This window comes from Aptenodytes patagonicus, chromosome 5, assembly GCF_965638725.1.
Source record: "Aptenodytes patagonicus chromosome 5, bAptPat1.pri.cur, whole genome shotgun sequence".
NCBI lineage: Eukaryota > Metazoa > Chordata > Aves > Sphenisciformes > Spheniscidae > Aptenodytes > Aptenodytes patagonicus.
In genome coordinates, this window is record NC_134953.1 from 48,295,076 (window position 1) to 48,319,893 (window position 24,818).

General features: G+C 47.3%; 1 protein-coding gene across 1 annotated transcript in view; it reads right to left on the bottom strand.

The window, feature by feature from the left end:
• Positions 1 to 4,974: 4,974 nt before the first annotated feature.
• The window catches only part of LAMC1 (laminin subunit gamma 1), a 70,182-nt gene continuing 50,338 nt past the window's right edge, over positions 4,975 to 24,818 (bottom strand). The window contains exons 6-28 of the mRNA XM_076339598.1: positions 22,980 to 23,097; positions 22,784 to 22,882; positions 22,544 to 22,680; positions 21,551 to 21,673; positions 21,274 to 21,463; positions 20,905 to 21,017; positions 19,382 to 19,603; positions 19,099 to 19,287; positions 17,447 to 17,692; positions 16,967 to 17,120; positions 16,377 to 16,519; positions 15,470 to 15,648; positions 15,152 to 15,308; positions 12,581 to 12,786; positions 12,081 to 12,160; positions 11,556 to 11,693; positions 11,223 to 11,367; positions 10,489 to 10,638; positions 9,961 to 10,075; positions 9,403 to 9,602; positions 9,015 to 9,173; positions 8,390 to 8,489; positions 4,975 to 7,960 (exon numbers count right to left, since the gene is read on the bottom strand). Coding sequence (XP_076195713.1) covers positions 7,704 to 7,960; positions 8,390 to 8,489; positions 9,015 to 9,173; positions 9,403 to 9,602; positions 9,961 to 10,075; positions 10,489 to 10,638; positions 11,223 to 11,367; positions 11,556 to 11,693; positions 12,081 to 12,160; positions 12,581 to 12,786; positions 15,152 to 15,308; positions 15,470 to 15,648; positions 16,377 to 16,519; positions 16,967 to 17,120; positions 17,447 to 17,692; positions 19,099 to 19,287; positions 19,382 to 19,603; positions 20,905 to 21,017; positions 21,274 to 21,463; positions 21,551 to 21,673; positions 22,544 to 22,680; positions 22,784 to 22,882; positions 22,980 to 23,097 — 3,620 coding nt within the window. The 3' untranslated portion in view covers positions 4,975 to 7,703. The remainder of the gene's footprint in view (positions 7,961 to 8,389; positions 8,490 to 9,014; positions 9,174 to 9,402; positions 9,603 to 9,960; positions 10,076 to 10,488; positions 10,639 to 11,222; positions 11,368 to 11,555; positions 11,694 to 12,080; positions 12,161 to 12,580; positions 12,787 to 15,151; positions 15,309 to 15,469; positions 15,649 to 16,376; positions 16,520 to 16,966; positions 17,121 to 17,446; positions 17,693 to 19,098; positions 19,288 to 19,381; positions 19,604 to 20,904; positions 21,018 to 21,273; positions 21,464 to 21,550; positions 21,674 to 22,543; positions 22,681 to 22,783; positions 22,883 to 22,979; positions 23,098 to 24,818) is intronic.

Here is a 24,818-nt window from a genome sequence, read left to right on the forward strand (position 1 = left end):
GAGGGCTTTCGTCCTTCCTGATGATCTCATGGGCACAACCAGCCTGAATTCACCACATCTTTGCACCTCCCTTTGCCGAGCTTACCTGCCTCCACTGATTGAGTCAACTCTCTTTTATAAACAGGCTGTTTCCTTTTAATCTCACACGCTAGATCTTAACATAGTTCACAACAAGGTACCCAGTTTCACGAACGCGCTGGTGGCATGTTGGGTTTTGGCACCCAAGACTGTCTTATCTGATTTTTTTTTTTAATTATTATTTTAAGAGGTGAGACAAAACCACTTACAGTGTTCCCACCAATCTGGTGGTTCTTAGGGGTCTGCTTATTTGTCTAACAAAACACACTTAATCCCTTCTGCTCTAAAGTACATCACTTAGCCCAAACACCTCTGCTGCGTCCTTCCTACCCGCTGACACCCCTCTGCTCAGGAAACTCATCTCCTCCAGCAGCGTTTTCAGTACAGCGGTTCCCTTGGACCTTGCCCAGGCTGAGGCCTTGGTTGATTTCTCTCTTGAAAGACCAGCTCTCGCCATCAGGAAGCTTTTCCCTTGTCTGGCTCCTTCATGTTATCCCTTCTATCTCACCATTATCATCCCACCTCTTACTTCACTTCTGTAAACAAGGCACTGACACAGCTCTTTCTCCAGTCATTTCTGCGTATTTACTTAGGTTACTCTTACCTCGTCATCCTACGCCATCCTTCAAGATCACCTCTGAAAACCACATGAATGCGTGCATGAAGCTACCCAAAAATATATTTTCTGGGTATTTTCTGATTTTCTAAACACACCAAATCTGGAACAAACAGATGCCCACCACCCTCTACAGAGCAAATGTTGCCCATCGCAACCCATCGCTACAGCAGCACCGTTTAGAAAAGGTCTCATATAAACATGGTTAACAGAAATGTTACCTTTTAGAGTGAGCAGAGGTGTAAGCGATGGGAGGCATGAAGAACAGCAGCACTCAGACATTGCAATGAATTAGCATTTCTTCACTGGAGAACCTGGGTCTTTTAATCTGCAACATAAGAAGTATCCTTCTGAAGATATCCTACTCTCATTCTTCATAACGGGGCTAAGCAAGCTGCCATGGCAGGGAGACTACTGCAATGGCTGGTGAGTTTATCAGTCCTTGAGGACGTGGCCATGGCGGAATTAACCACTCCAAAGATAGTCTGGATCCACATAATAATCTGAATTTTGCTGATGGTTGCCAGTGGCAAGTGATGGATGTGTGAAAGCCCTGAAGCAATAGTTTTATTGATGTAACCAAGGGAGAAAACCCATTTTGGTGGCTCATGACAGATAAATGACACCAGGATGTTGTACGTGTCCTTGCAGCCGAGCTCATCCCTGGCAGCCCCAAGCCTCCCTCTGCAAGGGACCTTCTGAGCTGCAATGTCCTTCTACAACTCCGGTCCTGGACTGCTTCTCCGGGCAGCCTTGCTTCTCCTTCAGGGTTTGTTGAGAAGTGGCTTATCTCAAGCTATTTTCTGTTTGCTTGCCCACTGTCCTTCCCGCCGCTGCCACCACACACACCCACTCAGAGCCAGCCTCTTCAAGCCTGAGGAATTTCTCCTCCAGTCTGACAGAAGACCTTTATCCTGCTACCCAGGACTTCCTTGGCATGGAAAATCAGGGATCCTGCCGTGCCAGTATCACCAACCGCATGGTGTAGCAATAAAGCCTGGACTTCAGTCTCTTCTTCACCAGATGGGTGCCCTGGGCTTCTCAAAGCAGGCTTAGGGCCACACCGAGCTGCCTTCCCTGTGCCAGTGCAGAGGTGGTTCCCCGATACAGCACTATTCCCAGATAATGTGTTCTATAACCTAGGATTTAAAGCACGGTGACATTATCTCTTGACATAGAAGGGAAGTAACATGACAGGGAAGTGATTGTCCCCCTGTACTCGGCACCGGTGAGGCCGCACCTCAAATACTGTGTTCTGTTTTGGGCCCCTCACTACAAGAAGGACATTGAGGTGCTTGAGCATGTCCAGAGAAGGGCAACGAGGCTGGTGAGGGGTCTGGAGCACAAGTCTTATGAGGAGCAGCTGAGGGAACTGGGGTTGTTTAGCCTGGAGAAAAGGAGGCTGAGGGGAGACCTCATCGCTCTCTACAACTACCTGAAAGGAGGTTGTAGTGAGGTGGGTGTCGGTCTCTTCTCCCAAGTAACAAGCGATAGGACGAGAGGAAATGGCCTCAAGTTGCGCCAAGGGAGGTTTAGATTGGATGTAAGGAAAAATTTCTTTACTGAAAGAGTGGTGAAACAGTGGAAGAGGCTGCCCAGGGAAGTGGTGGAGTCCCCATCCCTGGAGGTATTTAAAAGACGAGTAGATGAGGCACTTGGGGACATGGTTTAGCGGACATGGTGGTGTTGGGTCGATAGTTGGACTCGATGATCTTAGAGGTCTTTTCCAACCTCAATGATTCTATGACATCTCTCTCTCTCTCTCCATCCTTGCTCAGGAACACATGGGCTTCCTTCAGGAGACATGGCTTTCTGGCATGTTTCCGTTTTATGACTGTTTGTGGTGGGTCTAGAGGTGCAGACAGGCAGCTGGGGGCAGCCCTTGGTCAGGGGTGGCAAAACTCCTGTCAGCCAGGGCCACCCAGAGCAGAGGAGATCATTCAGGCAGAGGCTCTGCCAGGACGGGCAGAGGCAGGCAGGGGAGCAGGCAGGCAGCAGGACACCAGGGGTCACAGAGGACTGCTGCTGGACCTGGGTCACAGCGGCGGCAGCGGCAGTGAGCAAGCAGGGCAGGGCCGGGCAGCAGCAGCACAGCAAGGAAGTACCGTCATGTCTGGCCTTGCCTCACCTGCGCCCTGCCCATACCAGCGAGGAGGTGAGACAGACAGGCAGACGGAGATGAGGGAAGAAGGCAGCACCGTCCCACCACGTTCCCCTCTGCCTCCGTGCCCTGCAGTGGTGGCTGCTGGGCTTCAGCTGGGGTCAGTGGGTTTTGGGTTTTTTTGGGGTTTTTTTGGTTTGTTTTTTTTTTGTTTGTTTGTTTTTTTTTTTAACACAGCATTCCTGATGTTTCTCAGATGGGAGCACACCAAAGATGCGGTCCAGCAACTAACTGGAAAGACTAACCAACCAGAATGTGGTCCAAGATGTCACAGCTGTAGATGAGGAGCACAGAACACTGCTAGCTCAGCACGACAGCTGTATGTCCTCTTCTCCTTCCTCAGATCCATGAGGACACATTAGAGCTGCCTCCTCCAGGCAGATGCTCCCAGTACTTATTAATTCCTGACAACACCTCATCCTCTCCAGAAATGAGAGAACCTGGCTCAGCAGCCCCACGAGGTCAGGTCCTCTGAACTTCAGCCTCCCCAGAGCAGCCCATGAAGCTCTAACCTCCATGAAGCCCCAAGCCCTCCTCCTCAAGCAGCTCTCTCCCACTCTGCTGGGAGAAGCACCCCAACGATTTTTACCCAAGCTGCAAAGACCCCGGCTGCTCACCAGTGCCACTCTGGCCACATCCTTCCCATTGTCACCTGCTTGCCCGCTGCCAGCCTCTCGTTTCTCCAGAGAGCACAAGAGATGATGGAGCTTGAACTTGGACAGTGAGAAAAGCCACTGGAAATCAGAGGAGGAAAAAAAGCCACTGGAGCATGGCTCAGTCACTCCCCAGCAAGGTCCCTCCTCTTCCACCTTGAGGATCAAGCTCAGCCCACACTGAACAGAAACCCCCTCCTCAGATATTCTCTACCTGGACTTCAAAACATCAATAAAACACTTCAATGAGCTGCAAGCAGCACTTCTCATGCTCCCTTGGGTCTGCTCCTCCCTATGGCAGCAAGTAGCACATACTGCCCTCAGAAAACTCCTGGAGATTTTGGCTGCTCCAGACTGGTGTGATACAAGTGTTTCAGAGACAGCATAAATCTACAGCAGCTGAGCTTCACCTTAATTTGGGATTTCGCCCAGGCTTTACAGGACAAGCACTGATGCTGTGTGACCTGAAGATAAAATAAAGAGCGCAGACTTGCTTCCTAAGCTGAGTATTTTAGCCCGAAAAATCGTAAGAGGCTCCATGTCAAGCTACAGTCCATGCAAGGTCAGCACTGTCCCACCACCGAATCTTTGCTTCCCGGCTGCTACCTACAGTCCAGCTGAAACATCAGATTTTACCAGCCAGGATTTGCTCAACAGCAATGTTGGCCAAAAAAAGGGGTATTTTAGAAAACAAATGCATTAGTGGCAATTATAGCTGAAGAACAAAAAGCTGAGGCTAGACAAACTGAAATAAAAAAAATAATGAACTTACCAATTGAGAAGGGATTAGCTCTGATGCAAGTTAATGAGACACATGCATTTTCCTCTGCTGAGAAAAATAAAAGAAATCCAGTCTGCAGCTGTAAGATGGGTGTGATTGCAGAACTGCCCAGTCCATTATCACAGTAATCTGTCCTGACATTAAAAACTTGCTTAATTCAGGAATAAATTTTATCCTGGGCTCTGGCAGACAGGACCCACGGAACAATACAGAGTACCCAGATTTATGGCAGTTCCCAGTAGAGAAATTTCAGCTTCTTTATTTAGGGTTTTTGTTTTTCTTTCCAAGAGCCCCATCCTTTTCCACATGTTCAGCTGAAAGCAGAAAGGATTTTACCCTTACACTGTAAAGAAACACCCCCCAATTCCCCAGGGCTTTCCAAGAGGACAGTGCAGCTCCAATAGCATCAGCACCAACAACATAACCTTATTTTTTAAGGCCTGGAAAACCAGCAGCATAAAATTCATTGTAGCCATGGCAATGGAGCAGTGGACACGGGGAGAAACCATAATCACTATGGCCATCTGCAGCCCACCACATGAATTTCCAAATTACTTTTCCCTTTCTCCCACCCCAATCCAGCTCATCTGATTAATTAAGCAAGAGGCAAATCTTACACCTGAGACACACCCCCATCAACACCCCCCCAAAAATCAAAAGCAATACTCAAAAGAATGTCAAGGTATAAGGGGGTTACAAATATTCAGACTTTATTATAAATAAGAAATACTGTTTTATACATAAAAACTGCAAGTGTTGCATTTTGTTCACCGCCCCAGACAGCAAGACCACAGATTAAGGCAAAAAGCTGGAGTGAAGGCACGTACTGAGGGGGCCACAGTCAGGAATAAGGTGATGAAGGGACTGTCACGCGTTGCCCGTGACATCCAGCACTCCACCAGCAGCTGTCACATCATCACATTACGTAAAGAAATAACTGGACTTATACAATGAATAATGGCTGTAATGCAGTAGTGATTAAGAGATCGCTTATAAAGATTTTTTTTTTATTTAAAAATAAAATTCTGTTAAAAACAGCTTAAGGAGGGGGGGAAAAAAAAAAAAGAGAAGAAAGCAGGAAACCTTAGGCCTGAGGTCAGCCAGGGCATGCGTGCATCTTCGCATCTGCTCTTCTCACAGCCTTGGCAGAGAGGTGATGCAGTTACAGCCAGCCATCTGACCAGAGCAGCCAGCCAAGACACTGACTTCAACGCCCCACGCACGTGGACGAGCACAGGTAAGCTCTCCTCCAGGTATTAGGTATGTTTGCAGGCGGGGGAAATCCCAAGCTGGTAAATTGTAAGAATCTCTAAGAGAAAGGGTACAAGAGCGATGCGGTGTTTGCTGGGAACACCCCCTGCCCAGCAGCGCCATTCCTGAGGGTGTACCAAGCCTCCCGCCTCACACAGTGGTATCAAGATGTCCCCAAATCCAGCTCTCTGACCACCTCAACGCTGGGTCCGGTCTCCCGACAGCGCTACAGCTCCTCACACCCCAGCTGCAAAGCCACAGCCCCTGCTCTCCTCCTGGCACAACGTCCCTGGGGACAAGGGACACAAAATGGGGTGCTGTGAACACCATGCATCAGGGCTGGCTTTGGAGGGAGGGCTGGAAAGCATCCACCCAACAGGCAAAGTGGTTATTGCTGATGCCCATATGGGTGCTGAGGATACGAGAGAGGGAAGAAAGGGCAGCCCAGCTAGGAGAAATACCGAGCTCTACGGGAATAACAGAGAGAAGAGATATACTGTGCACGTGCCCCGATGGCTATAAGGGAAAGCACATAGAGGAGGCCAGGCTGTGCCACTCTGGAAATATGGCTGAATATATTTACACACACATACGCACACACGAGAGACTTCCTCACACTATAATCATGATTAAAAAACGGAAAAAAAATCACATTCACACAAAAAATATAAATTTGAAATAATTAATAGCACCAGTGTGTGTCAGATAATAATTTCTTCCCCGCTACGCAAACGTACGAAGTTGCATAGTGTTTAAGGATAGATATATACTGGATCTCAGGGAGGGGGGGGAGGGATGCCAGGCTGGAGGCAAGGAGGAAGCCGCAGAGGATGCTCTCGTCTTAGAGAAGGGCCGGAGGAGGAGTGAGGGGCTCCCCACCGCTCCCACCCAGCACCAGTAAGCAGCTGGGAGGCACTACCTGGGGAGGGAGTGAGCCTGCCAGGGAGGTGGCAGCAGCCGTGTGAAATGCAGAATTGCCACCCAAGCCCAGCCTGAAGTCCCTGTGCTGCAGTGGCTTTACAGTGACTGGGAGATTGGTAGGCAAAAAGAAAGGAGGGCACTGGTAAACTCCAGCTCTTTCTGCCAGGTTAAAAACAGGCAAAAGGTGAGAGCAATGCTGGGAGATATAAAAATGCCACTGTCCTCCTCCAGGAAGAAGATGGGGAGAAAGATCTTTTCATTTCCACTTGCGTGTCCCCTTCCTTCCCCACCCAAAGACATTCAGCATGAAGGCCAGTGCAGCTGTCAGAGCTCTCTGGATGGCAGCTCTCCTCTTCAGCAACACTTTTCCTGCTTCAACAAACTAATCTGTCAATCAGACATTCGTAGCCTAAAAAAAAAAAAAGATCCTCTGGCAATTCAATAACACCACCTACAGATGGGAACACAGCTTATGGCTTCCACACTCCCCAGCCTGGACCACTCGGTCAGGTAGCTGCTTACAGACTGGACCCAAAACTTCTCCACAGACCAGGAGCGGGGCTGGCAAGACCTACCACTCCACCAGTATCACATCTTCCCAAAGAGCTCCTCTCAGAGGCTGCGTTTTTCTCAGTGATGCATCATCACAGGAAGCATTTCAGAAAGAGGCTTCGGCTGTTTTGTCAAAGGCTACCAACGCTGTCGATTGGCCACTAGTTAACAATAAAAAAAAATAAATTCACAGGGTTAGAAGTTGGGAAGAGGGATCTGAATGAGTGCAGCTATACTGGCCATTACAGTAATACTTTGGTAGCCATCCCCTTCCTTCATAGGGACAGAGAGCTCCAGGACCAAGGATTTTACAGTCAAGGGGAGAAGAAAGGAGAGAAAGTAGGGTTAGTTTTGCCTTGCTGTATACAGCTCACATGGTTATTTCTGAACCACAGTATAAAGAGTCCAGAGCATCTCTCATCCTTGTGCTAATCAAAGGGAAACTGTGTCTGAGAAAGGGGCAAAGGCGGAGTGCTCAGGAAGACAATTTATATAAAAAAAACCCTTTGATGCCCAAAGACGGATATTTAATTTGCTTCTCTTAAAAAAAACTTTCAACTTATCCTGATTTGAAAACAGTGGCTGCAAGCAGCGAAGAGCTGGGGATTTGAAGAAGGTAATGTGTGTTAAGGCACTCCATAGCCAAACCACCGCTCCACTGGGGGAATACCCCCCACCCCCAGCGCACCCTTAGGGTTTCTCAATGGACGGGGTGTTAAAACAGCCAGACGGCAAGGTCTTCTTGATGTCTTCCAGGTTGCTAATGTCCTTCAGGATCTCTTCAATGTCCCTGTTGTAGGCCTGTATCGCATCATCTTGCTTCCTGGCTTCTCTCTCAAGGAAAGACACTTTCTGGTCCAGGTTGCTATCTTTCATCTGGTCTTTGGCACTGTTCAGGGTACCCTCAATCTCATTCAGTTTGTTCAAGTCCACTGTCTCCAGTTGCCCTGGAAAGCCAGAAGCAAACAGTGAAATCCATTAAAATAACCTTTGATGCACTGGTTTTGGGTGCTTACATAGCTGAGCCCATACCCGGACTGAGATCTCCATCGGGCCATCTCTGCATTAGAAACAGTGTTTAAAACAGCACCAAACACACACATTACACCTTCACTGCCTCAACAACGGTCCTCAGCTCACAGAAAAGCAGTACCAAACATTGCACAACAAGCTTTGAGGCCACCCCAGGGGGGGAAACACAAACAAAACCCTTGCCGAAAACACGCAAACCGCATTTGTAGAAGTGAACGGACCCGTTTGATTCATGGCACAGCACCAGCAGGGAAGCCAGCACACCATGCCAGCTGCCAGCACTGCAACATCAGGCAGCAGAAAAAAACACTCAAAGACATAAGGCACATTAAGGACAGTCTCACCTAATTGATCCAGCAGGTCATTAATGACAGCAAGCAAGCTGTTCACAGAGTTCTTTGCTTTTCTTGCATTGTCTTCTGCCTCCTGGGCAGCCTGTGAGGCCTGCAGGGTATAAAAAGTGAGAGCACAAAAAGGCTGTAGGGATTACGAAACCATTGCCTCTCCTTTTCACAGGTCTGCCCAAGCAGTTAGTCACACACATCCCTGGCTCCTCTCGCCAGGATTAACACCCCTGTGCTGAGATCTTTATCAGAAGACTGACAAACTTCAAATAACCAGTTTTCTGATTATTTCAGGATGGGGATCCCTGATAACCGAGAAGGACTTTGCAGGAAAAGTCAGAACAGACTCAATAAGGCTACAGTCAGGTTCCAGTTAAAATAAAAGGAAAGTTGCATTAACAAAACTGGCGCTCAAATTCCAGCGGGGAACCTATGCTAATGCCACCAGAGGAGCTCCTCTGCTCATCTCATGTATTCCATCCCACTTCAAACTTGGAAGAGATTGAATACTGGCTGGACCCAGTGCTGTCTTTGCAAGAGGACAGCAGGAGAAAAGCCTGCATCACCAGGACAGCAGGGAGAAGGCACCTTCTTGCCACTGGTGCCACCTGCCAGCAATACTTACCATGCCTGCCATCATCATATCCTGCTCAGCATCATCCTGCTTCCGCTTCAGCTCTTTTTCTGCATCCTGTAGTTGCTTCATCATGTCATCCACTTCTCTGGCCAGCCCCGTCACACCAGCAAAAGTCTTGTCAGCTTCGGCTTTGGTAGCAGCAGCGCTCTACAGCCAACAAGGGGAACAGGATGGAAAAAGGTGGTGAAGGTGCAGAACTTCCTTCAATCCTTTTTGTCAAAATGCACCAATTTCCTATCACACCACATTTTGCATTCCCTAGCGGGGAATACAGCAGAAAGCACGCGGGGCTCACCAGGAAATACTGGAACAGAGGAGGTTATACAGTCACACACCAGTATCACAGGGAGTGGCTCCAGAAGCGCAAAGGACTCACCTTCTGAACAGAACCAGCGATTTTCTCAGCATCATCTGCTTTAGTCTTGGCTTCGCGGGCATCAGCAGCAGCATTGCCAAGCGCCAGCTCCGCCTGGCGCGTCTTATTGTTGGCTTCGGCAATGGTCTGGGTAATGGCAGGAATCTTTTTCAGTGCCTCCTCGGCTGCTGTCTTGTTATCATTCACCCGCTTATCAAAGTCTAAGAAAGGGCAAAACAGATTCTTATCACTTGCTCCAGAAGAGCCTTGGGATGCTTCTTTGACCAAACTACCCAGGCTTTGACACCTGGACATTAGAGGGATGAAGAGCAAACAGGGGGGTGTGGGGGTATGTGCTTGCAGCTCTCCCTATTACATGTCTTCTGACACTAAATAAAAGGAGATTTCTAGTAACTGAAAACATTTCTATTTTTTTTTCTTTAAAGAAAAAAAAGCCAAAAGAAGACACCCAACACTCAGGTACTGGCAATAGCATGGCCCGTTTAACCAAGATACCCTACTGCCAAGTGACTTGTCACACAGGAATTGAAGGATTCACTGCAAGTGCTTTTTCTTTACCTTTCAGGTTGCTGAGAATGGTATTAGCCTCTTGTAGTGTGCCATTGCCCTTCCGAGCAGCTTCTTCAGCCAGGGCTTTCGCTGCATCTGCTCGAGCCAAGAGCTGGTCTGCAGTCTAAGGAGACATGACATGTATCAACATATTCTTACCTTTTGAAGGACAGCCATTTAGGTGTATCAAAAAGCATTGCTCAGCCTGAAACACCAACGCCATACAGAGCAGCGTTCATCCCTGACTGGCAATGCTTCCTCTGAAACCAGGTGAATTTAGGTACTTTTGGAATACTGTTCTGAATACAAAGACAACTCCCCACCTGGCTAACATCCCCTATTCTCCCATATAGCCTCAATGCCATTGCTTTTACCAGCTTTTTGCACCTCCTTTCTGGGATGATTCTTCAGTATTCTTGTAAGTAACAAGCAGCACTAAGATAAAACTGAATAAGACCAAACCTTTCATATCTGGCCAGTTACTTGTTTTTCTTTGTTTTTTCCAAGGAACAAAAGCCTGCACAAACCAGAACTGACCTGCTGCTCCGTCTTCCCTTTCTCCAAGAGGTTCTTTACTTCTAGCTCCTTTCTTTTCATGTCTTCTCTCAAGTCCTCATAATCTTTCAGCTTCCTGGCAATTAGCTGATCTAACTCCTCTGCTTCCTTCTTGATCTTATTTGCTTCATTCTGCAGGTAGAAATCAGAAACAAATACAGATCCCTGAACGTTAAAGAATTTCTGAACAGGTGGCAAAACACGGTATAGTTTCTAACTGTCAAACAGGTAGAAGCTAGGATGGGTTCCCGTCTCCTACAACTACAGTTGTAACTTTGCCTTCAAAGCTCTGAATACTGTGAGGGTCAGTGCAACAAAGGACAGAGGTTGCAAACAATTTCATATGCAAGAAAATCCACTGCACTACAGCAAGCACAGGAGAGGGAGTAGTTCTGCAGACTTCAGAGGAACTGAAGATTTTGCACTTCTTTGTTCAAGCCAAGATGTTCGGCAAACAACATTTCACTCAGTTTTTTTGTCCATCAGAGATTGGGGGAGGTGGGGGTTTATGTATGTAGTTTCCTGCATGCAAGTCTCCTGCATAAAAGCTGAAATGCACAAGTCTGGATTATGCCTAGATGGACAAAAATTCCACAGACTGTTCTTATGCAGAGAAACATTAGCAGAGCACATGCAAGGTATGTCAGCAACCTAGCACACTGCTATAATGCTTGTCCTCATCAAAAAACGCTGCGCGTGATGCTTCCTGCACGTACCTCTAGACCTGTGGAATCCATGGCAGGCAGACTGGTGAGATTAGCGTAGATCTGCAGGGCTTTGTTTCCAGCTTCCTCTGCTTCTGCAAGCACCTTGTTGGCCTGTTTCTCTAGGTCTCGAGAAATGTTCCTTGCTTGATTATACCTAAAAAACCCCAAAGATCCAGTTACACTACAATTTTTTTTGTAGAACTGAACTTACTAATAGAAAGGCTAAGAAATTGAAAGACAACTCCCATAAAACCCAAAGCATACAATGCTACAGAAGGCATCTTAGTTTTAAGCACTGCTCTAAAGCCAGGAAATAAAAACAATTTTCTGTTACTGACTCACTTCTGGTTGAGCTCATCAATGTCATTTGCAGTTTGGTTTTCTCCAGCCAGGGTCTTCAGCAGCATTTGATACGCTTCCACGGAAGTATCATTTGCTGCCTTGGCTATGCGAACAATCTCATCAGCTTCTTTTTTGTGTCTGGACAAGATTAGAGAAGAAAAATAATGCCATTAGAATTGTCAGGCAGAGATTTCTATCCTCAATTCCGGATTTTATTCTCTTACTTTTCCTTCCTTCACCCAGATTTGCATATGGAAGATGCTGTCTGAGACCATCTCTACAACCAAGGCATCACTCCAGCAGTACCCACAGAATCAGCTGAAAAGCACCGCTACGGTTGTACATGTCCCTCATTCACATGTCTAGAGTTTGCCCTCAATGATACATAGGCATGCACCCACAGTGCCAGTCTCTTACTCAAAGGGCACGTGTTTTGCATCAAGCAAATTAAATTTTGCTTCCCCCTTGTAGGGAAGAGCAGGACCCTAATGCGGGCTGTGAGAAGCGTGTCTTGCCACAGCCTACCTTTCAGCCAGCTTACGCGCCTCTTCTGCTAATAGAGTCATGTTGTTAGGGTCCCCGCTTGACTCCGGAGGTGTAATGGACTGGAAAAAAAGAGAAAAAATCTTAAAGCTCTTTTTTCATCTTTTATTCATCTTTGCTTTAAATATTTATTGTCATGATCTAAATGCTTAGACTTGTGTCTAACCTACTTCTGACTTCTCTACGTTTTTTTCTTAAGCTCATGCCATTTCCACCACTGGTTATTCCTTAAAAACAAAGGTGCTAATATTTATTTAGGGGTTCTTACATTGGATTCTTTGAGCAGGGGCTAAGATACAATCTATGACAGACACTGGTGATCTTCCTTTATTTATTTCCCATGACCTTGGGTAAGGGAGAAGATACTTCCATAGCAAATTTGTTATACGAGAGAGAGAACAAGTAGAGAAACACACCAGAGGGTACAGAAAGGAAAGGCCCTCTCCTCTCCTAACCATCTGGGATCTTGGCAGCACACTCACCACGTTGTCAGCTGCCATCTTTGCCTTCTCAAGCATATCAGAAGCTAAGCTGATCAGGTCCTCGGTGTCCTCCACCCGCACCCGGGCTTGCTCTGCCAGGTTCTCTGTCTCCCGCACCGTGCCCTGAATGTTTCTCAGCCTGCTGAGCTGACTTGCTAGTGTGCTGTTGATGTCTTTGAGACGATCCATGAGGCCCTGATCTACGTCTGAAACACACGATATAAAAAGAGAAGCAGCAAAATTAATCACAGCAGGAAGAGAAGCTGGAGCACCAGCTTACCACTGCAGGCAACACGTTGGTAGGTTAATCCCCTACTGAAAGGGGACCAGTAAAGCTGTTTCATAAGTCACTCAGCTTGAGATCAAAGTCATCATCAGAATGTGCACCAAATATGAGAAATGAAAAGTCATTAACTACTAATAAGACAATCCTGCTGGGTGTTGGAACCGACTCTGATGGGTGATTTTGTGGTCAGAATCATGTTTCACCTCTATCATTGACTTAAAAAAGACAAGAGAGCTGCTCCTCAAGAGGTATGAAACATCTGCTTTGTCAATTCTTCAATTTAGCTTAACTCCTAGAAGGTAAGCAGAGATGAAGGAATAGCTGAGCTGTACGTTATTGCCTGCTTTGGGCAATGGTGGCTACTCCCGAGCCAGACACAGTCTCCATACGGAGCAGCTAGAAGATGTGCGGAATAGCAAACCCACCCCAAACCAAAGGGATGACAAAAGCTGGCAGGATAGAGCCTTGGTTCTCCAATCTGTAGGACCTATGAGCCCCTCAAACTTCCCCAAGTTTTTGGACCACCAGGTAACTCCCCACAACAGCATCTTAATAATGGAGCCATAAAAGCACAGACATGTGCCTCATGACCGGGGCAATTACTTTTGAAAAGGTGAGGGTGTTAAGAGATGAAGTACAAGCAGAAGCCTGCAGGCCTCCAAAATTAAGATTTTTCCCAAATATGTTGCCTTGACCTTGCAGCACATCTAAAGTACAGAACATGAACGTTTGATACATTCCAAAAACATACTACAAACTACATTATCCATTATCAAGTAGAAAAACACACATAACTGCTACAGGCGTGCACAGATTCTTGCAAGAGTAGGTTTTGTTGCATTTAACTTGCCTCTTAGTTAGGAAAGAGCAAAGCTGGTGAAGTGTCTAGAGCACAAGTCTTATGAGGAGCAGCTGAGGGAACTGGGGTTGTTTAGCCTAGAGAAAAGGAGGCTGAGGGGAGACCTTATCGCACTCTACAACTACCTGAAAGGAGGTGGTAGCAAGGTGAGTGTCGGTCTCTTCTCCCAAGTAACAAGCGATAGGACAAGAGGAAGTGGCCTCAAGTTGCACCAGGGGAGGTTTAGGATATTAGGAAAAATTTCTTCATCAAAAGGGTCATCAAGCATTGGAACAGGCTGCCCAGGGAAGTGGTTGAGTCACCATCCTTGGAGGTATTTAAAAGACGTGTAGATGTGGTGCTTAGGGATATGGTTTAGTGGTGGACTTGGCAGTGCTAGGTTAATGGTTGGACTCTATGATCTTAAGGGTCTTTTCCAACTTAAATGATTATATGGTTCTAAGAGGTGGAAAGAAAGATGAGAAATACCACCGGAAAACCCAATCCATTCCCTCACCTTTCTCCAATCCCCACCCTCCTACCCCCCCTACACGGAACTATTATCTAGGCACGGATGCCAAGCAGGCAGCATAAAGCTACCTCAGCTAAAACTGAGAAGGGCTTCAGTGATCATTCCCACTGGCAGGAATCTTCTCAAGCAAATGCAAGCGTTGGATGCGCATCAGCTTTTTCCCAGCTTCACGCAAAGGGGACAGATTTTTCTGAAGTAGTCTGAAATCACTGAACCAACTCCCGGAGGAACGCCTTTCACTGCAAAGTCAACAGTCCTCTTCAAGTTGCTCTTCTCCAAAACACACATCAGCTTATACACTAAGACGACCCTGAGGACAAATCACTGTCACATTGCTTAACGTCCTGCTCACAGACATCCTATGGTAGAGGTGACAGTACAAGAATCAATTTGAAGCAGAGTTTAACAGGAAAAATAGCTACAGGCCACCACAACAGCACTTTTCAGAACATTGTACACTTTATGGCGGGTAATTAAGCTTGCCAGCAGGATTTTGAAGCCTTCATTCTGATTGCTGATTATATCCCAACAAGAACTGCTTTATCCCAAGATGTCTGAGCAAATTTATAAGCACAATAAATAAGTATATTGGAAAGTCTTCTGCTTGGTTAACAAGTACGTAAAAACCTCCTTTGCATCTGGAGAAGAGGGTAACAAAAAACTTGCATCTGTACAGAGCTGGAGGCAGATCTTTACTTTGCATGTACAACAGAAACCACTGGGAGAACAGCAGGGATAAAAGCACAGCCACCATTGTTTTGATAATAACATACACTGTCTCAGTGCTATCTGAAATAGCTGTCTGTCCTGATGCACAGCGTAGGCTTAAAATAAAACACAGTCTCCAAAGGGAACAGGAACATCAAACAAAAGAGCTCATTTCACATTGGTCCATGTCTGATCAGGTCAACTCACCTTTGCTGTTTTGTGCTTCCTGGAGCAACTCCATAACATCTCTTTCTGCCTGCTTCAACCTCTCTTCAAAGGCTTGATCGGTTACAGTTTCTTCTCCTGTACCCAGATTTGCTATAAGATTTTCCAGCTCCCGTAACCTCTCTCGCTGCTCCGCCACCTACGCGAGAGGGACAGAAGCACAGCTACGAGACAGAGCAAAGCACCTTGAACGTCACTGCTTTCAGCAAGCATCAGCCAGCCACAGGCACAAAAGCTGCTGCACAAGCAGGCACGTGCCACCATCGCCAGTGGTACCAACAGTGGCGTTTGTGGCCTTACCTTATCTTTCACTAATCTGTAACAGGCCGGACACTCTTGGCAGCCTGGCCAAGAGCGGTTGTAGAAATAGTTTTCTTCACACTGGTCACAGCGGCTCCCCACGAAGCCTTCCTTGCACTCGCAGCGACCGTTCTCCCGGCATTGCAGGGAGCGCGAACCCTCAGGATCACAGTCGCAGGCTGCAGGGAAGTTAAAGCTCAGTCAGACTGGAGGATAGGCAGAAATACCCTAAAACCCGCAGGGCAAGAGCATACCCTCAATACCCTAAAACATCTGCAAGAGCAACAGGGCACAAACCCACAGCTGGAGCCCCACTCCCAGTCAGGATGCTTCTATGCACAGCAGGGCAGTCTGTCTAGCTGGACGCAACATTCATTGCACGTGTTCACAGTGTTGCTGTTGCCTCTCCCACAAAGCATTATAATTTTCTACCCCATTTCGTTGTAACCAACTGCAGTTAATTTTTCTGCTCTTTACAGGCACGGGTATCGAGGAGGAAAGTTTGGATCATCCTGTTTTTCAATCATGTTTACAAGATCTGTTGCTCCTCAAGAGAGAATCTGTGTATTCAGGCCATTTGCAGAGTAGCTGTGCAGATATTTAACATTAGGAAACAGGACTGTTGCAGGACAAGATTCAGAGAATGTATTTACACCGAAAAGAAGTGGATATCTAGTAAGTTGGAGTTCTTCCTACCCCCAATTAAAAAAAAATAAAAGAAAAAGGAGGTAAGCTATTGTACAGAGATCAAGTTTCACCATGCAGGGTGTGGACATAAAAGTGCCAACTTCTGCTGTGATGAAGAGTGAGGTGAGAAAGTACCTTCCCAGAGACAGGAGGAAAGTAAAGGCAAGGCTGGCTGTGCAACATCCTTCCCATCTGCCTCGCTCCAACCCCTCAGACTTACGTTTACAGCCTTCGGAGCCAAAGCCAAAGTGGTTGACCTCGCATCTGTCACAACGCTGGCCGGCGATGCCAGGCTGGCACTCGCACTGCCCGGTTCGGATGTCGCACTGGCCATTGGTGGAGCCTAGCGCATGGCAGTTGCACCTGGGGGAGGCAGCCACACATCAGGCAGTGACACAGAAGGGAGACACAGGTGAAGCACCTCTCTGAAGGAGCCCTAATGAGCACAGCTCAACGTTTCTATTTGCCAAAAGTTACTTTTCTTGCTGTGCAGATGCAGGAGGCGACGCACTGAGCCTTTGAACTATGCAAGGTCACTTGGTGTCTGCACTAAAAAAAGAACCCACGAGCCCCTGCTACCAACAATCACACAGTCACGTGGCACTTTTCTATTTAAAACCCTGATTTAAAGCTATTTATAAAGCTTTTTATACAGCCTTCATAGCTGCTCCTATGAGAGCTGATGCTCTTCCCCACCCATAGCAGCATCGAGGCACACCAGTTACTTGTGACAAACATCACATTCCTGCACAAGGTAATCACAGACCCCCCAAAACCAGGCTCTTCACCCCAAGCCAAGGCGAACGTCACCTCTCACAGCCACGTCCACTCTGGAGGTTGAAGAAGCCAGGCTCACAGGCACTGCAGTCCCTCCCGGTGACGTGAGACAGGCACTCGCACTGCCCGGTCACTTGATTGCAACTTGTCTGCTGATTCACAGTGCCATAGGGATTGCAGTGACAAGCTGCAAAAATAAAAGGGATGGAGAAACATGCAGAAAGTTACAAGTCCCTTGTGGTGTTGGTACTCTGCTAGCCAGTCCCTGAATGGGCCTGGATCTAAAACACGCAGCAGCCCAGCCCCTGCATCACACAATGCTTTTGCTTCGATGGCAGTAAGAGCCCACAAACACAAGCATTTTAGCAAGCTAGAACCACCAAACCAGGACAAAGCTGTGTATCGCTGCTGACGGGCATGAACAACAGCCTGACGTGTCCTAACAACACATCAGGAAATGGCAGCTCTTTGGGGACAAAACCATTTTTAAATGCAAGAGAAACTGGCTCTCACCTCTGCACTTGTCAGCAGGATCGGGGGCCAGGGGGTTCCCAAAGAAGCCATCTTTGCAGCGGTCACAATAGAAGCCGGCGGTGTTGTAGATGCACTTGAGGCACTCGCCCGTCTGGCGGTCGCAGTTTCCCACGGCATTGGGATCGATGTTGTCATTGCACTGGCAGAGGCGGCAAGGCCTCACAGCACCATTTTCACCCAGCGGGTCTCCAAAATAAGCATCGTCACACAGCTCGCACCTCTTGCCTAGGACGTGACAGAAACATATATGTTGCAGCAGAAAGCCTTTTGCTGCCATCTCACCCAGACTCCCTTTGCAACCCCTTCTGAAAAGTAAACTCTCCAGCTTCCTCCCCTTTCATCTTTCTGTTGGGGCCAGAAAGGTGCACAAAACCACACACGAATCCCTCCCCATCTCTAGATTTAAGCTGTTTTTTCACTGGAACTTTGCATTATGAATTATTTCAGCTCCTCTTTTCCCTCCTATCCCTTTAAGCCAAACCTATTTGTTGTAATCTGTTGTTAATTTAAGCGTCCAAGCAGGCAGATCTCCATGGGGCATCACTGCTCCAGGAAGCCCCACTGCCAACAAGATCTGCCAAACCTCCATGGGCAGCCACTGAGGCCTCCAACTCAGCAGCTCCCTACATTTAATGCAGATTTGACCTCCCCAGCCAGCTATAAGCTCTGTTTCTTAGGTAGTTCTTGCGCACACAAACCCTCTTTTCCCTCACCTTTCCCTTCACGTCCCAAGAAGGTGGCGGGAGACAGGAGGAACTCTTGTGTGATCACATAGCTACAAGTAAAGATGAGCTTGTACTGAAACCTGAGCTGCAAGGAACCTGGACCCCTGGACTCCGCTTTGGTTCACAAAGCAATGGCTCCCATAGGAACCCCCATGAGCTGCCTCTGTGCTCGGTCAGGGGATTTTCTAACCATTTACAGGTACTCTGTACTTTGGACTCTGCCATGCCAAGCATAAAATCAGGAGAGAAGCATGGAGGCTGCCAACCATCCTAAGGCTTTCTTGCTGTTTGCAGACAGAACAAAAGGCTCTGCTTGACAACTCAGGTACATGCTCAGACTTCACGGATTATCGCTAAGAAAAGATCTGTACCTGTTCACTTATTTCTCTTTAAAGCTGCTGAGCACAAATTTAGTCTTGTATTTTTTGGGCAGTATTTGTGAGTCACTGCAGCCTTCCTGCTTTTCCTAGGGAGGGCACTGGCCCTCCCTTGCAAGCATCCCACAGTGCCTCTCTGGCTGGCAAACTGCATCTTCTAATTTTATTTCAGTCTGACCTGCCTTCCTGGCTCTTTCAAATCTATCCTATTTTCTGCCCAATACTGTGCAATTAACAGAGCTCTATTAGAAGCTAGCACAGCTCACCTACATAGCATAGAAACATTCAGACTTTGCACAGATTAAGCCTTTGTTTCCCTTTTGTTCTCGAGAGACAGGCACAAAGAACATGGGTAGCCCTGAGCCTCGCACAGGACAGAAAATAGGGCTGAGGAAGGGAGAAGCATTTGAACCAGAAGACACAGCAGCTTTCAGAGCTGCTCACCGCAGGTCAGAGCCCCAAAACAGGCAGGAGACATTTTGACAGGCATGTGGGGTGTAGAAAAAAGACTCTTCGTGTAGGAACACACCTGTAGTACCAGCCTGGCAGCTGGTGCACACAACCTCCTTTGTGCGGGGCACAATGGCACAGCTCGAGCTGCCTGGGCATGGGCAGGGCTGGCAGTCTGAGGCCGTGCCCGCTGTCGCATCTCCATAATACCCATCACTGCACTTCTCACAGTGAGACCCCGCTGTGTTATCCCTGCAGTTGCACACACCTGGAATAGAGAGAAACATGGGATTTGCTTCATCGTCCAACCCAGAAAGAAGAACTGCCCTTTTGCTGCTCCCTGTTTTATCAGCCCCTCTTACCTGTCTCGGGCTCGCACGTCTCACTGTGCCCGTTGCAAGCGCAAGGCACACAAGGGCTGTAGGGCCCAAGGCTTGGCGTCTCTCGCCGGTATCCAGAGGAGCAGCGCTCACAAAACTGCCCCTCGTATCCTGCCGGACAGGAGCAGCTCTCCACCCAGGCCACGGGCACGCCAGGTCCAGGGCGAGCGCTTGTGATGGTAACGTCATCCAGGTGGCCAGCACCTAGAAAGCACCGAGAGGGGAAACACTTTGTAACCACAAAGGCTCTCATCACAGCTTCAAACACACATCTGAATGGTACAAGAGACAGACAGGTGGATGCTTACAGTTGGTAAGGTGAATCAAGAAGCAAAACCCTCCAGGAAGGTTTATACAGATGAGAAAAGATGCAATATAGCTCACGAAGGGCACACGCAGGGCAAGAAAGTTGAGAATAACAATACAGAGGAGGATGCTGAGAACAGCAGGTGAGCAAGTATGGTCAGTTAAAGTAAGTTACATTTTGCATGCATATGGTTTCAATTTCCAAATCAAATACCAAAATCAATTCCTGTCTTTCTAGGGAGGACAGACCATCTCTTTAATACACCGTCACTAACACAGCGTCTGCAAACCATGCCTCAAGGCAAACTCTTCAGCTATCCCTCTCAGGCCATTCCTTTGTCTGGCATTTGAAAGTTCCCCCCTCTCCACCCAGCCCCTTCCCTGGAGGGAAACTGAGCCTGGACACAACATAGCAGCTTTTAAAACTTACAGCAGTGTGTTTGTACCACCGCAGCAGCTCCAGAGCACCAAGCAGAGCCTCAGCTCCCGCATATTAGCAGCGGCTACAGCACTCGGGATGGCTTGTTCCACACCTTTCCTCCCCTCCATTTCACAACCCCACATTCCTCCTTACAAGCCACCTCTACTGAAAACACTTGCAGCTTTCCCACCTTCCCCAAATACAAATTAATCCTTTGCACCTTTCTGCAAAAATTCTTCTTCACGTGACAATACCCAATATTTTTGCTCCTAATTCATGCCTGATTTTTATAAACCCTCATTACAGGGAACTTGAATGAAAGTTCAGCATAGGCAGTGCTTTCAAGACCTTGTCCTTCCCATTTGTCATGCCAAGGCAAGACCAGGAAACAGGGGGGATGTAACCATTCCCAGTGTAGCAGAAACTGAGGCCAAATGTTGTAAACTCCCTACATCTTTCCTACCGCGTCCTTCAGGACACTGTGCTATGTATTTCTACCAATCTGGAAGACACTGGCTGTGTAACACAGCAAAACCCCCATGTTTAGAAGCAAAGAATGCTTCTAAGGTGATGGGTGCTCAGCTTCCAGACTCGCAAAGGCAGCACCGTTCTCCCCCAACTCCTCTCCAGAAGGTCTGGGAGAAGCTGTTACGCAGGAAGACCAGGTGAAAAGCAATCGGCACAGGCTTTGCCAAATAACCTGCCACAGCTATTTATGACCGGGCCCTACAGTAAAGCAACCTGAGCACTAGACGAATGGGTCTGCCCAGTGACTTACTTCTCTCGCTGTACGTCCCACGGATCTTGATGGAAGTCAAGTTGTGGAGAAGCTTCTGGAAGTCAAATGCTGTAAGAGCAGGCCTCCATGGGTAATCTGTAGCCTCGTGAAGCCTACGGAGAAGAGCCATGCATGATCAGCAAAGCTTTCAGATGCTAACAGCTGTGCCCTTTCCAACAGCAGTATGCTATTGCAACATGCTTCACATACACTTATGCAATGCTGCTAGACAGCGAGCTTCAAATTAACCTGATAAGACCGCTCTTCTGAGCTAAAATTAATACTGTTTGTTTTCTCAAGAGCTCAGAGGCCAAGGACACCATAGGCTTGGTCCCAGCTGCTCCCACCATGCCTGGAGAGTCCTCTCACCTGAAGGTGTAGATCAGCGCGTTCTCACTGGGGTAGGGGTTGCCCTGGGCAATGAGCGGCACTGACACTCTCAGCCCAGCTCCTTCCAGCACCAGGTCTTCTGCAGAGAGGCGTGTGTCCCGTCTGTCCACACGGAAGGAGAAGGTCAGGTTTTGCCCATAACTCAAAACCTGGTTGCCCAAGAACTTTCCTGAATGGGGAAGAAATCCTTACAGTTAGGGGACAGAACAGAAAGGGCACAAGTAGCACAGAAAGCCGCACTTCTCAGATGACCTACGTGGTGCAACAAAATACATGGGGAAGTAGCTGTCCGAGATAACAGAGATATCCTGGGTCTCCGCACTCCACTGAAGTAAGACTTCCGAGCCATCGCGCTGCTCAGCACGCCACTCTTCCTCTCCTGAAAAATCAAGTGTGCAAGAATTAATGCCCTTTGAAGACATAGCTTTGCACGCACTTCTTGTGTCATACCACACACTGCTCATATATAACTAAAGTCTGTTAGTGCCAGCGTACAGACTATAGAAAGTAGCTGTGCAGAAGAACGTAGATAGCAAACATCATCTTTCCAATTTAAGCCTCTAACTCGAGTGCTGACTTGAACCCTCTGAACTTTGAACACTATGACAACTACTTGTTCAAAATCTTCTTTTCTAAAGAGCTTAAGCAGGGATGGGAAAACCTGCAGTCCCCTACGACTTGCTGCGAGTTTCAGCCTTCATATGAACTGTTCTCCAGCGGAATTTTAATTAAAAAATGGTCTTTTCAGACCATGTAGCATGAAAACACGCATACACAGGAAACTGACTGTATGAAAAAAGACTTCTCCTGAGCTTACAGACCCATCGGAGACACAACTGTGTTTTATTCAGAGCCATGTAAATACCAAATCTAAAGTGATTACAATCCTCTCAATTAGGAACTCCTGATTTGATTCTAAAATTACGAAAATGCCCCCTTGCCAGCACCTCTCTCAAGCTACAAAAGGTTTACATTTACAATTCCTGCTTGCACCTGCACGGTGTACATTAGCACTGGGTGCCCAAGGCCAGAGCTGTGAATTCATTCCTCCCTAGCTGAACAAATGAGCTGCTGACTGGGAAGCTCCCAGTAACTTCAGCAGTAACTCAGCACTTCCAAAAGAAGGATCCTGGACCTGCCCACCCAAGGATTGCAATCTTGCACAGGGAGGAAGGAGCAGGGTTTTTTCCACTGCTCCTGACTTGAGCCTACAGCGCAACGTGAGATACAAAGGAAGGCTCAATTTTACCAAACTGGAAGCTGGAGGTGATGCTGTGGATACTGTAGCCGATGGCATTGGTGCAGACTGAAGAGTGTCCAAAACAGAAGCAGGGGGTACAGCCCCTTGGATTGGAGGAATCCAGATGGAAAAATCCAGGTTTGCATCTGAAGATGTGAAGGAAAGAGAATTAATTTCCCTGATACTTACCTCAGGCCATCACTCGAATGTTTCTCATTCTTGAAACAAAGCCACAGAAGAGAAACTCACCTCTCGCAGTGGAAGCCTTCAACATTGTCCTTGCACGTACACCGTCCTGTCTCGACATTGCATTCCCCTGTGCTGCCAGCCAGATTGCAAGAACAGGGCCTGAAAGAGCCAGGAGAGAGGATAACTCATGAGCCACACAGAGAAAGCTTTAAAAAGGCACCTAGTTTTTCTTTTAGAGAGCAGCAATCCCCCTTACCTGCACCCAGCTTCGGAGAGAGAGTGGAAACCTGGCTGGCACCGGTCACACTTCTCGCCCATCACGCCAGCTTTGCAGCTGCACTGGCCATAGCTGTCGCACTGCGTGCTGAGGGAGCCTGCGGGGACAGCAGGGACAGGCACCTCAGCACACCCACCCAGCTCTATTAGCCTGCAATTTATTAAAATGGGCAAGAAATATGGGAAAAGAAAGTGGGAAGCATAGCTTCAAGCCGATGAGTGACAGCTTACCTAAAGACTGACTCTAGTTCACAGGGATTTTTCACCTAGCAGCTCTAGAGAGGAATCGTTATCTAGTCTTCCAAACTATATTCAGCTTTAAGTATTCCTACTAACCAACCTTTTTATATATATATAAAAATATAATTTTAACTTCAAAATGCATTCTCGTCCTTATTCCTGTTTCGTCCTCAATGTTACCTTTGCATGTCTCTCTAATTCCATGCCTGTTTTACCCTGCAATATACCATTTCCGAGATTTTATTCCCTGAATCCCTGGTGTTCTCCCTAATCACCATCTCCCCTTTGCCCGGGGATATCCTGACCTCTCCCTTTCAAGTTCCAATTTCCTCCCTTGATTCCCAAGTTGGATTTGAAGACTAAACCGCCTCCTCAGAGCAAGGCTGCGTGTGCCACTATTAACACTAACAAACTTTTCAGCAAAACTCTCATTTTTGACAGGACATCTTCCTCAATACTGCTCTGTTCAAGCAGACTTGCACAAAAAGCAGCAGCAGGTTTCTTTAATCCACGGCAGACAAAATGCTTTCTCCCAAGCACCGGTGTAGCTAGCAGCCTAGGAGTTGTCAGCACTGTAAGAGTTAACTATCAGGAGAAAAGTTAATATACAGAAATAGTTGCTTCTTTCCACTTCAATCCACACCAGAAGATTATAGCAAAGTGAAGAGTTATAAGACGATTAGGCTGGACAGGACAGAATTCACAAAACCTTTACCATATACAGCCAAAGTTCAAACCCCCTTTGCAGTCCCACTTATGATTATTTCAAAAAAACAGTACTTGGACAAAAAATAGCAATCTAAACCAATCCAGGGGCTTCAAATACGCCCTGGGTGCCAGCGTGCCACAGGATACAAGCTGATGGCTAAGTTATAAAGCCCTTTGAAATTTGTCCTTAAAGACCTGAGGAGTCACCTCCCTGACTCTTCTCGACCATCTCGGCTGACACCAACCCTCACCGCTCTTAAAATAAGGTCTGACACAATGACCTGGGAGAGCAGACAGAGGAAGAAAGAGGCCTTTCTTGGTCAAAAGTTTCACAACTGTACAACTCTGACAAAATTAGATAGGAGATGTACCCTGGCAGACCTCTCGCTGGCTGCTTTTAGGGCATGCTGCAAGCAATTACTTATTCCAGCTACTCTATTTTGGAACCTCACATCATATCTTACTATCTGTTACCCTTTTGTCTCCTTCCCCCTTTTTTGCTGTGGGCTGGTATAGTTCTGGGATCACTCCATATGGGTCAAGTGGTTCCCTTGACAACAAAAAATTTGTTCTCCTGCCAGAATTTTTTCTTTTTTTTTTTTTAAAAAGGAGCTTAACTACATATTTTGAGTTTACTTTGTTTTTTCTCACCCCCACCCCCTTTTGTGTTTAAGGTTTCACTCCTTTGTATTTATAGTGCTTGGATACTAAGTAGGAGAAACTGATGCAGCTGAAGTTCACTACAATTCTTCAGTATGAACAACTTCCAGAAATATCCACTCACATCATCTTGTTTATTAAGAATTTAAATGAGCTCTTTTAGTACTGGGAGTGTCCAGGGTAACACACACACAGGGGGCGGGGGGGGGGG